Below are 13,140 nucleotides of genomic sequence, written 5' to 3'. Positions count from 1 at the left end.
TCCATGTTAACATACGACTGAAAGCAATTCGGTACTTCAAGGGCCTCAGTCCATCTAGCTGTAAAAGATAACTCCTAGTTTTGGCCAGGACGAACAGAATGAAAATCAGCTCGGACTGAAAAGAGAAAAAGTAGCTATTCTGGGAGGACAGACAGAAAGCCAGCAGCAAAGTTGCTGAGAAACTTCTTTCTCCCATAGCCGTGCAGTAGCTATGACACGCCATACCCACCTCTCTTTGAGTGACTGCTGCTCTCTTACTAATGAGCCCCAGCACACGTGGCTACTTTATTACTGGAGATACCTTATTACTAAATTGCTGTATCCTCAAGACAGTATCCAATCCCTCGTAAATCCCAGCTTTTCTTCATCCTGCCGCAGAAACGGCGTCCAATCCAGATCTGATTCCCGCTCTCCCTAGACCCTCCTCAGACTTCTTTGGTGGGAAACTAATCTTACAAAGGAGGCTTCCTCCTCCCTTTTCCAGTGGCAATCCACGTTTCCTTTGGAGTGCCCTCCCTCTTGATTTACAAATTAGCCTGATATTGACGGAGTACAGGATTTTTTCCGGTGGTTTCTGGCCTTAACAGAGAAAGATTAGTACCTGGATCTATATAATAATAGGTCAACTTTCATGATCTCTGCGAAATCGTCCTCTGAGCTGTTTGGACTTACAATTTTTAACAGCTAAAAGGAAAGACAAATGCTTTCTAAAACTGTCCCATCAGCCCATTTACAGGGAGCACCTCCCGCATACCACCCTAAAATCCTTTAAAAAATGGCTTTAGTCTTTTTATCTGGCTTGCATTTCAGCGAATTCAGTTGAAGTGGTTTCAGTTGTGAATTCTTGGGTTATACTGAAATGTTGCAGATGGAGGTATGTGGGCTTTGAGATCGTAATTTTTTATGTGGTACTAATTCAGGACGATTGACAGCAGGTTGGGATCATTTTAAGAAGGGCTCTCGGCCAGCTGTGGTGGCTCAAGGCTTTAATCCCAGCACTTTGGGAGACCTAGGCGGGTGGATCACCTGAGGTCAGGAGTTCGAGACCAGCCTGACCAACATGGTGAAACCCCCATCTCTAATAAAAGTACAAAACTAGCCGGGCGTGGTGGTGGGAGCCTGTAATCCTGGCTACTCAGGAGGCTGAGGCAGGAGAATCGCTTGAACCCGGGAGGCAGAGGTTGCAGTAAGCCGAGATTGCGCCACTGGACTCCGGCCTGGGGGACAAGAGCAAAACTCTCTCAAAAAAATAAAAATAAAGGGTTCTCTAAGAGGAAGCCCTGAGTTGCATACATGGTAAACCCGTCCCCTGGAGGCATAGGTTGCTGGAGACCTTTTCGAGTGTGGAGGAAAGGGGAGCTGCTTTCGTCTTCAGGAATGATGCACATCTCGACTCAATCCCAACGGCCCCAAACCTCCCTGGAGTTGGCTGATGGCTCTGCCCGAGTTTCTGAAGAAGGGTCCCGGGGGTCCCGGAGCGGAAGAGGGAGCGCGTGGGCCTTCTCGGCTGCCTAGGGCTCCAGACTTGTGCTGTGTGCGGGTCCGGAGCTCAATTCTCGCTCCCGAGCCGCCGCTAGGTTTCCCAAGCGACGGTCTGAACCGTCCCGCCGCCTCCCGCGAGCAGCGAGAGGTGCACTTCTGCCTCCGGCCGAGACCCGCCCCCGAGCCGCGGCGCCCACGCCCAGAGCCCTCCACCGGCCCCAGCGCAGTGCAGCAGAGCGCGCGCCCGGCCAGGGCCGGGCCGCGCTTCCGCGCACGCGCGGAAAAACCCGCGCCCTCCGAGGTGGGAGGGAGCAGAGGGGGCGTCACAGGGGCAGGAGAAGGAGGAGGAGGCCCACGTCGCCTTCGGCGGGGCTCGCGCTCGCCCTGCGCTCGCCCTCCGCCTCGCCCGAGCCCCGGGAGGGTGAAACGCTCTCTCCCGGCATGCAGCGGGAGGAGGGATTTAACACCAAGATGGCGGACGGCCCGGATGAGTACGATACTGAAGCGGGCTGTGTACCCCTTCTCCACCCAGAGGTGAGGAACCGCGCCGAGTGCATTCCTTGTCCTGCGGTCCTCCAGCTTTTCTCCCCCGGACTCGCCGAGGGCGGTGGCCGACGTGTGTGTGGTAGTGGGACGTGCCGAAGTTGGGGAGGGTGGGGAGGCGAATCCAGGCCCGAGCGCGGCTGTGAGCGGATAACGGGGGAGGAGATAGCGGGGCGGGCCCGACCGGGGCGGGCTCTGGGACGCAGTCGCTGGCTGTGCCGGGAGGACAGAGGTGGAGATGTTGATGGCTCTGCTGTGTCGCCGCGCTGCTTTTGAGCGCAGAGGCGTGGGGTGGTGGTGGGGGGGTTGGTGCTGTTTTTGAATCGCAGCTTAGCCCCTTGTCTTCTTACTCCAAGCCTCTCGGGGCCAGGTCGAAGCGCGTCTGGTTTTCATTTCTTTTTCCTTCGCCAGGGTGAATGACCGTGCCTATTGCTTCCTTTTAGCCCACTGTGAGAGGACAGTTTCATGGGCATAATGATGTCCTTCCAAGTAATGCCATGGGCAGCACCTCGGGCACCTTGTGTCGGGTGTCCTTTTTTGAGCATTTGTCCTTAAGCGATGAAAAAGAGAGGTCAAAACTTTTGGGAATAGACCCACACTCACACACTCACATTAGCTTGTCGGAGTACCGTTTTTCTAGGAGCCTAGGGGTGGGCACTGCAACACGTTTCCCATCTCAACATGAGTGCAATGAGTGTCTTCCCATGTAAGTAAACAGTGCTCCTCTCCACAGTCAGTCACAGTATGTATTTGTTTACCTCCGAATTTGTAGCTGAGCTAGTGCTAGTTAAGGCTCGGAAGCAATTCTTGATGCATTCTGATTTTTAGTGATCCACAGTGATGTGTGAATGGGGCAGCGGCACAGTTGCCTGAAGAACTCGGGTAGTTTTCGTGAGGTTGAAGGATGACAGTCCTTGTATTGTAGGATGAACAAACATGGAAGTCTCTACCTGGTTTCTTTGCTATTCTGTTTTTTTCTGGATTTGGGTTTGTACCATGCCACTAGTTTTTGTTAAAAAGTGAATAATGACAACCACCCATTTATGTTATGTGTTAACCATCCTCTCATTGGTTACTTTGGTTTATCAAAAACACACGGGACAGTTCCTTACGAATATATACCTGTGCCAGTCTCAACAGAAAAGGCTACTCTGGGTTTCTGACAAACAGAACTATACAGAAAGACTAAACATTTGTTTGACCAAAGTGGTAACATTTTCAGAACCGGCATTATACACATCTCTGTTGGTTCACTTAGGCCCTAACATACGTCAAGAAATAGACAAAGTAGTTTTTAGATGTTGCCTTGAAAATGTTGCTAAGTGATTTCTATTCATCTCTTCCTGTGAAAAACACTTAAATGTTTTTCCAGTTTATTTTTTTGAGATGGAGTCTCTCCCTGTCCCCCAGGCAGGAGTGCACTGACACGGTGACAGCTCACGACAGCCTCTACCTCGAGGGCTCAAGTGGCCTTCCCACCTCAGCCTCCCAGGTGGCTGTGACCACAGGCTCGCGCCACCATGCCCGGCTGATATATGTATGTATGTGTGTGTGTGTGTGTGTGTGTATTTTTTTTTTTGTAGAGGAAAAGGTCTCCCTGTGCTGCTTCCAGGCTGGTCTTGAACTCTTGAACTCAGGTGGTCCTCTCGCCTTAGCTTCTCAAAGTACTGGGATTACAGGCATGAGCCACCATGCATGGCCTATCCTATGTATTTTATTTTTAGCATACTGTTTTTCATAAACCTTTGCTTTGTAATGTAGTACTGATGTCTGCTGCTTTAAGAGTAATTTCAACTGGCAATAAATCCAGGGTGTTTGTAGTAGAATGGCCAGTGTAGGCTTGAAGTTTAGATACCAGTCTTTAGGTTGCCATTTAATAGATAGGATATTACTAGAAAGTCAACCTTCTCATCACTGATAGTGGGAATTGACATACATAATGTATACCATTCCTTTTTACCCAAGAAGCACAGGGTCCTGATTATTTTAGCACTTTGGATGGACCTTAAGCTTGTACTACATGGCTGAGGTCTTTCTGCATTTTCTTTGGTTAGTGTGTGTACCTGGTGCAGACTTGGGTAGTTCTGCTGCTTCCTAACAGTGTGTCTTGGTCAAGCTATTAATACTTGTCTGAGTTCTAGTTTCATCATATAATGGATGATAAAAATAAAAGCTAATAAGTTATAGCGAGGATTAACTGAGATAACATATTTTTGCTGTTAAAATAGTGTTTTCAGTCTCCTTTGGAAAGAAACCCATTCTCTGTCTTGGCAGGTAATGAAATAATAGTACTTTTAACCTCATTTTTGAGAGAGCATAGACTTTGGGGCAGACAGACTTGGATTCTAATTCTGGAAATTCAGTAACTAGCTAAGTGACCTGAGACAAGTGCTTAATTTCTTTAAGCTTCAGTTGTAATCAGAAAATGGAGATGCTGGCTTGGTATGGTGGCGCATGCCTATAATCCCAGCACTTTGGGAAGCTAAGGTGGGAGAATCACTTGAGGCCAGGAGTTCGAGACCACCCTGGGCAACATGGTGAAACTTCATCTCTACAGAAAACACAAAAATTAGCTGGGCCTGGTGGTGCACGCCTGTAGTCCAGCTAATTAGACGCTGAGATGGGAGGACTGTTTGAGTCTGGAAGGTTGAGGCTGCAGTGAGCTGTGATCGAGCCACTGTACTCCATCCTGTGTGACAGAGCAAGATCCTGTTTCAAGAAAAAAAAAAAAAAAAGAAAAGGAATGGAGATGCTTGGCTGTAGGGATTAGGTGAGGCTACATGCTGAGGGTCAAGAACTGATACATTGTAGGTGCTCAGTTAATGTTACTTCTTTTTTCTCTACCAGAAGAAAGAGGGAAGTGTTACACATTTATTTTGGTTTTGGTGACTGATTTAAAACTTATGTGGGTTTTAATTTAGTGGAATAGGATCTTGCAGGAACAAGTTTCATTTCACTTTTTATCTTCAGATTTAACACTCACACAAAAACATTTTTCACTTAAGTATTTGTTAAGCAGTTGAATTATTTGTAGGTAAAGAAATCAGCATTGCTTAAATCTCTTGTTAGTATGCAAACTGCCCACTGTTAAAACCTTTCTTACAGGTTTATGCAATTAGATGAACACCTTTTAGAGGTATTTTAGGTAAGATAATCTTACTTTTTAATGAATTAAATAATCCACTCATTTAGTTGGTCATTGAAACATTTGTTTATCATGTTTGGGCAAGGCATTGTGCTGGAGTCTATGTGGAAAAAATTCAGGATATTTTTGGTATTCAGTGAGAGGCAGTGTACAATACTGGTTAAGAGCCAAAGCTGGCTGGAGAGGTGGCTCGTGCCTATAATCCCAGCACGTTGGGGGGCTGAGGCGGGTGGATCACCTGAGGTCGGGAGTTCAAGACCAGCCTGACCAACATGGAGAAACCCCATCTCTAATAAAAATACAAAATTAGCTAGACGTGGTGGCACATGCCTGTAATCCCAGCTACTAGAGAGGCTGAGGCAGAAGAATTGCTTGACCTGGGGGCAGAGGTTGCCATGAGCCAAGATGGTGCCATTGCACTACAGCCTGGACAACAAGAAACTCTGTATCCAAAGGGAAAAAAAAAAAAAAAGCCAAAGCTGTGGTGACAAACTGAAAATGTAGCTTCTGGAGCGGTCAAAGTACATTTTTCTCATTTGTAAAGTTGGATTTGCTCCATCTTTCATAGTTACTATGAATGAATATTAACTAGGATAATGTTTATAAAGCAGTCATCATAGACTTAGGCACGTAGCCTGCCAAGCAAATTGTACTTCTAAAGGCCCTGGGATATAGTGAATACTGAAAGGGAAGCTGCTGTTACTTTGTTTTCTTCTGAAATAGGTGACTATTTGTTTTATCAAAATGAAAGAAATTAAAGGCTATTTGGATAAAGACTATTTGGGTAAAGATTATCAAGGGGTTAGGGTGCTAGTTCTAGCTCAGCTACCTTGAGCTAGTAGATATTTAACTGCTCTTAATTTTGTTGCTTTTAAGATAAAGTAGCTAGACTAGATCTCTACGATTTCTTCAAACTCAAATGTTCTGGTTTTAAGTTGTGATTTTTCAAGATAATCAACTCAATAATGTGTCTGCTAGGTACATAGCATAGTGTTAGGTTTTATGGCTTAAAATAACATAAAAAGGATAGCATATGTTTTCCACAAAGCAAGTAACTAGTTGGGAAGTTGTATGCATGTGAAACACTTGACGATTCAAATAAGTACTGAATTAAGTAATGTAGCGTGTAAGTGGTGTCAGATTCCTGTCATTTAGAATGCTTAGAAGAAAGGCTTCAGTAGAGGGAGGGAGACCATACCTTGGTCTGCTGGCCCAGCAGATTAGCTATGACCAGCTTCCATTTTACCTACTGGTACATCCTCAGTAAGTCATCTCAGCTCTTTCATAGAATGAGATCACAATATCCCCTTCTGCCAGAGCATCATAGGGGCTTTTTCAGAACCATCTGACTCAGAGCTTTGAACTGGATTGCCTAGATTATCTAGGGCTTTCATCTCTTTCTTTCTTCCTTTTTTCTCGATTTCAAAACTTCTGCTACTGCCTTTTTTCTCATTTTCCTCTCTCTTTTTATAGTAACGTTTTTATTTCACATTTTATAATTTCTCATGATATTTTGTTTGAATATTAAACTATTGCTATTGTCTACTCTGCTCAGAACTTTCATAAAATCTGCTTTTTGAAGCTTTTTTTTTTTTTGAGACGGAGTTGTGCTCTTGTTGCCCATGCTGGAGTGCAATAGCACAATCTCGGCTCACTGTAACCTCTGCCTCCTGGATTCAAGCGATTCTCCTGCGTCAGCCTCCTGAGTAGCTGGAATTACAGGTGCCTGCCACTACAACCAGCTAATTTTTTGTATTCTTAGTAGAGATGGGGTTTCACCATGTTGGCCAGGCTGGTCTGGAACTCCTAATCTCAGGTGATTCACCTACCTCAGCCTCCCAAACTGCTGGGGTTATAGGCATGAGCCACTGCGCCTGGCTGTGAAGTTTTTCTTTAGTAAAAATAATTTTGCCTTTTTCTATTGCCTTTTGCCCTATTTTGTATATATATGTATATGAAGACATGTAAGTTAACTCATTTGCTTTCAGAAATCAGATAGAAAATTACTTTGAAAGTTGTTTTTCTTCCTAAGGCTACCAGCAGCTCTTTTCCTTCAAAGCACTTCTTTATGCAGTCCCTGGGATTTGATGCTTTTTAAAAAAAAGTCAGCAAAAATGCTACAGGTCATACAATAATAATCTAGATTTTAAAATATGTATATATTTAAAATACTGTATGTTAAGCATAGTAACTACTATGCTTTGTATAGTAACCACTGTTAAGTGTGGTAACCACTGAGCATTACCGTTAAGCATAGTAATCACTGAGTCAATATATATATATATAATTGAGATTAATTGATGAGACTTCATGGATTGTGCACCAAAGTTGAAAATTGCTGATGTATGGAACCAAAAAATTGTACTGGTTTTGAGAAAAGCCATTTTCCTGACTTTGCTTCTTTGTTTTATTTTGCTTATTATTATTTTTTTAATTTGAGAGGATCTCAAAAGTATTTATTGAGTGGACTGTGGAGTGTGTGGTTATAAGAGCATATAGGTTAAAAGTGTGAGCAGTGGTGTTAGGATTCAAATCTCAGTCTCCTTACTAGCTTGTGACCCTGGGCATGTTACTGAACTCTGCATCCCAATTTTCCAAACTAAAATGGGGATATAACACCTACTTTATGAAGCTGTTGTAAGGATTAAGTAAGATAATACATGTGACGTTCTGTGTTTGACACTTAGTAAACACAGTAAATGTTGTCTATTAAAATTGTGTTAATATTAATGTAGTATCTCAAATTGATAAACAGTTGTAGTATGCATATATTAAAATGGCTAAAATAATTAGTATTGGTTGTCTCTTGGGATTGAGTAGAGGATGGGGAGAGGACTTCTTATTACAAGCCCTTTTGACCTATTTGATATTTTTAAAGATGTGTGCTTTGATACAGGGAGTGTTTATTGGGAATCCAAGTATGGCCTTGACCCTTTTTAGACCCTAAAGTAATGAGATTTACAAAATAACACATCGTAAAATAGTGTAAGATTAACCGTAGACCTTCAGATACCTCAGGATAGTTGAGGGAGAGTGTGTGTGTATTTTTTTAAATTAGAAATGATTTGTGGTCTTCCTTCTAGAGAGGTTTGTAAGGGGTATGTTAAAGTTGTCAGCATTGAACAGTTAAGGTGTCTTAAAATGCAGTATGCTTTTAACAGAACCCACAACAATTACATAATCTGAAAAGACGTTTCACTATTGAGGTTATGTAAAATTCTTTCAGTGCATTATCTGATTATAGTATTATTTTATGATTAGATTTTATTACAGATGTATAATTTAAGAGTAAAATCAAATATTCGAATTTTGGAATTTGAAAAATAATGATTCAAGGCAATATTATATTTATAAAATACATAAATAAAATATCACCCAGTGGAATAATTATTTAGACCTAGGATAAAATATCGTCTTTTAAAATTTTCCTAAAATAGAGCTACAGGCAGCTAATTTCAAAGTACAGCGAAACTTCAGCCTTTTGTGAATGAGATACTGTGAACTTAATATCCTTACAGAGAATTAAACAGAATACTTTTTTGTTGTTGTTTCAATTCTTGTTGCAAATTTGCCAAATTATTTTCTAGGATTAATACATATTAAACATAATAGAATCTTTCTTTGATAAGTGAGAACATTATAGTGTCCTAGGATCATCTTTTGATTATAAGTGATTTTGTTAAGGATATGAAGATGATAACTTTAACTGTACCCAAAACGTTTTTCGTGTATATATGTCAAATGGCTTGCATTTTTATCAATTGTTGTATTCTAGGAAAAATCAAATGAAAAATTACTTTTGATTGAGATATTGTTATACCCTACCCTTGTTCTGTTTTTAAGAATAATTTTTCAATTATGACTACTCATTAATTTATGAAGGATTTATATTCTTTTTTTTTTTTTTTTTTTTAAATAGAGATGGGCTTTCACCATGTTGGCCAGGCTGGTCTCGAACTCCTGACCTCAGGTGATCCACCCACCACAGCCTCCCAAAGTTCTAGGATTACAGGTGTCAGCCCCTGCGCCTGGCCAATTTATGAAGGATTTAATGAGGTTTGAACACAACTGGTCAACAAAATTGGTGGTTATCAAAACTATCCCTATTCTCATGAAAAAAAAAAAAAAAAAAAGTCATTTGAGTTGAAGACAGAAGTTGCTTGTTGTGTTAGGATCCTCTTGTTGCAGATGTCAACAACCCTGTTGAAACTTATTTGGACAAAAAGGAATTTACTATCTCAATAACCTAAACTCAGGATGCAGGGATACAGTTGAAATCAAAGACAACTGGAACCTGAGCTGAAAATGCCACCAAGACTCTCTTATCTCTCCTCCTCTCTCCCTTTCAGCATCATTTTCTCCAAATGCAGAGCAGCTTCTTTCTTCCTTGTTGCAAGACATGGATACCAGCAAATTATAAATAAGAGCCAGGCACTATCCTAAACAAGTTTGCATATATATGGATTCATTTAATTCTCACCACAGCTTTTTATAACTATTTTACAAATGAGGAAATGGAGGTATAGAGAGGTTAAGTAGTAATCCAGGTTGCCTGTTTTTATAGCACAATACAATATGATAGAGATTATAGAGAGTTGTATTTGCTAGGCACTAGCTAGCTCTGGTTACAAGTAGCCTCATTTGTGTTTTGTTTTTAAATTTTTTGAACAGACTTAATTTTTTAAGAGCAGTTTTAGGTTGGTAGCAAAATTGAGCAGAAAGTACAGAGAGTTCCCATTATGCCCCCTGCCTGTACAGATGCATAACCTCCCCCACTATGGATATTCTACACCAGTGTGGTACACTTGTCATGGGATATGAACCTACACTGATGCATCATCATCATGCAAAGGCCATACTGTACATTTAGGGCTCACTCTTTGTGTTATGTATTCTGTGGTTCTTAACACTTGTTTTTTTTTTTTTTTTTTTTCTGGCTTGTTGCCCAGGCTGGAGTGCAGTGGAACAACTATTGGCTCACTGCAACCTCCGCCTCCTGAGTTCAAGCAATTCTCCTGCCTCAGCCTCCCGAGTAGCTGGGACTATAGGCACGTGTCACCATGCTCAGCTAATTTTTTATATTTTAGTAGAGACTGGGTTTCACCATGTTGGCCAGGCTGGTCTTGAACTCCTCACCTCATGTTGATCTGCCTGCCTTGATGTCCCAAAGTGCTGAAATTACAGGTGTGCGCTACCCCACCTGGCCGCCTTCTTAACACTTGTAACAGTGATATGTATCCACTATTATGTTGTCATATAGAATAGTTCCATGGCCTTAAAAATCTGTATTCATATGCCTGTCCCACCAATCCCTGATCTTTTTACTGTCTCCTTAGTTTTGTTTTTTTCCGGAATATCGTATAATTGGAATCATGCAGTATGTAGCCTTTGGATTGGCTTCTTTGACTTAGTAATATCCATTTAAAGTTCCTCCATGTCTTTTCATGGCATCATAGCTTGTTCCTTTTTGGTGCCGAATAATATTTCATTTTCTGGATGTATCAGATCCATTCACCCACCGAAGGGCATCTTAATTGTCTTCAAGTTTTGCACATTTACTTTTCACAGTTCTGCAAAGTGTGTATGTTGAACTGTTTACAGATTAGGAAACAGACTCAGAGAAGTAAAGTAGTTTACTTAGGTTCACATCATTAGAAAGTTGGCATAGTTTCCATTAGAGCCTAAACTCTGACTCCCAAGCCCGTAATCCATATATGTACTTTGCTGTATACACGAATAGGTCAAAACACAATTTATGTTTTACTTATTTTTTTACAATATAGTAGAAAAACTTTATTAGTGTTAACTATCAGTTCTCAGCTAATTAAAGGAGCTAGGGGAGGATTCATTTTTAGCAGTTGCTCTAAGGCCATTTTTTTTTTTTTTTTTGAGACAGAGTTTCACTCTTGTTACCCAGGCTGGAGTGCAATGGCGCGATCTTGGTTCACCGCAACCTCCACCTTCTGGGTTCAGGCAATTCTCCTGCCTCAGCATCCTGAGTAGCTGGGATTACAGGCATGCACCACCATGCCCAGCTAATGTTTTGTATTTTTAGTAGAGACGGGGTTTCACCATGTTGACCAGGCTGGTCTCCATCTCTTGACCTTGTGACCCACCCGCCTCGGCCTCCCAAAGTGCTGGGATTACAGGCTTGAGCCACCGCGCCCGGCAGGCCATTTCTTTTAGTAACCTTTTGACTTGAAATAATAAACCTACATTTTCGTAAAAATCCTTCTCTTTGAAATTTTCTTTTATTCAGTCTGTTCAGTTGCTTAGTATATGTTAATAAGGTAAAATATATTTTTGGCTGGGCGCAGTGGCTTGTGCCTGTAAATCCCAATCCTTTGGGAGGCTGAGATAGGAGGATCGCTTGAGCCTAGAAGTTCCAGGCTAGCCTGGGAAACATAATGGGACCCCTGTTTCTTCAAAAAATAAAAGAATTAGCCGAGTGTGGTGATGCATGCCTGTAATCCCAGGTACTTGGGAAGCTGAGGCAGGAAGATTGCTTGAACCCAGGAGGTCGAGGCTGCAATGAGCCATGATCATGACACTGTACTCCAGCCTGGATGACAGAGACCTGTCTCAAGAAGAAGAATGTATGTCTGTGTACACCCACCCACTCACATCCTTTGAAAGAAGGTGGCCCTTGTTGAAATAACCCTAGGTGTAGATAAGGTTGGAGATGAGTAGTCTCAGTATTAAATCTGTGGCAGTAGCTGATCAGAGAACAGATAGTGTTTATTGAATTATAGGTGTCTCAAGTTTAAACATTTTTGAAGAGTCCTATCATTTGTATTATATGTAAATGTCTTCTAAAGATTTGTTACTGGACCACATTCTCCTACTTAGTAGAGCTTTTTTGGAATACATTTCAGGGAGAATAATGTAGCTCAAATGCCTCGTCCAGCAGTTAGTAACTATATGATCTTGGGCAAATTACTTAATCTTCTGGATACTTCAGTTTTATTATATGGAAAGTAGGATTAATAACACCTACTTCTTAGGGTCTTTATGAGTTTAAATGAGTTGGTATACCCTTTGTAGATTTTAACATGTATACATTTTACATTTTAATATCTCTGAAATTGGGATTTGTGACTTACAGTTAATGATGTCTATGCTTTGGCCAAATTGCAGTAGTGACTGTCAGTACCTGTGCATGTGGCATCTTTGTGGTTATTCATTTTTTTTTTCCGAGACAGGATTTTACTGTGGCTGGGACTACAAGTGTGCACCACCATGCCTGGCTAATTTTTTGTATTTTTAGTAGAGACTGGGTTTCGACACATTGGCCAGGCTGGTCTTGAACTTCTAGACTCAAGTGACTTGCCTGCCTTGGCCTCTCAAAGTGCTGGGATTACAGGCATGAGCCACCATGCCCAAGCCTCTTCGTGGTTATTCCTGATAGTACAGTTGTACACCTGTTGCCCCCATTTCAGTTAGCAATCCATTTAAAGAGCATTTTAGAAAGGAGTTTGATTACTGATTGTTTTCTGAAAACCGTCGATAACTTCCAGTAAGATCAAGAAAATCATCAAAACTTGTGGAATGGATGTCAGTGGCTTGGAGAAGGAACTCTGAGAGATAATAGTGACATTCTTTTAAGAAATGCTGTATTCCAGTGTTCTTGGTGGCTCATAAACAATATTGTGATGAAAAGCATGGGATTGACAGCTCTTAAGTTGAACAGTGATTCTTAAGAGGCTAACCTTGAACATGAAGAAGTTTTAGCAATACAATAACTGATTTGTTTATTTATCTCCTTTTGATATATCCAAAAGAGTGATATGATAAAAATCTAAGTCTATAAAAGATTTTTCAATTAGTGTAAATAGTCCTTCAAGTAATATAAGTAAAAATTTGAAGTGATAAAAAAACATTGTATTGTTCAGTTGGCAGTATTTTCTTTCTTAGTAGTACATACAGTAATGGTGCATATTATAATCAATAGCATCTTTTGATTCTACGAA

General features: G+C 41.5%; 1 protein-coding gene across 3 annotated transcripts in view; it reads left to right on the top strand.

The window, feature by feature from the left end:
* Window positions 1–1,285: 1,285 nt before the first annotated feature.
* ZDHHC17 (zinc finger DHHC-type palmitoyltransferase 17) overlaps window positions 1,286–13,140 on the top strand; it is a 92,323-nt gene continuing 80,468 nt past the window's right edge. For 2 of the 3 annotated variants that reach the window (XM_017530620.2, XM_017530622.2), the window contains exon 1: window positions 1,310–2,016. In XM_017530620.2, the coding sequence (XP_017386109.1) occupies window positions 1,433–2,016 (584 nt within the window). In that variant the 5' untranslated portion in view covers window positions 1,310–1,432. Of the gene's footprint in view, window positions 2,017–13,140 lie in introns of all 3 variants that reach the window. The other variant, XM_017530621.2, reaches the window with a different exon arrangement.

The sequence above is a fragment of the Cebus imitator genome, unplaced genomic scaffold, assembly GCF_001604975.1.
Source record: "Cebus imitator isolate Cc_AM_T3 unplaced genomic scaffold, Cebus_imitator-1.0 Scaffold67, whole genome shotgun sequence".
Taxonomy (NCBI): domain Eukaryota; kingdom Metazoa; phylum Chordata; class Mammalia; order Primates; family Cebidae; genus Cebus; species Cebus imitator.
The sequence above is the reverse complement of the archived record's forward strand: the minus strand, read 5'-3'. Positions and strand labels throughout refer to the sequence as shown.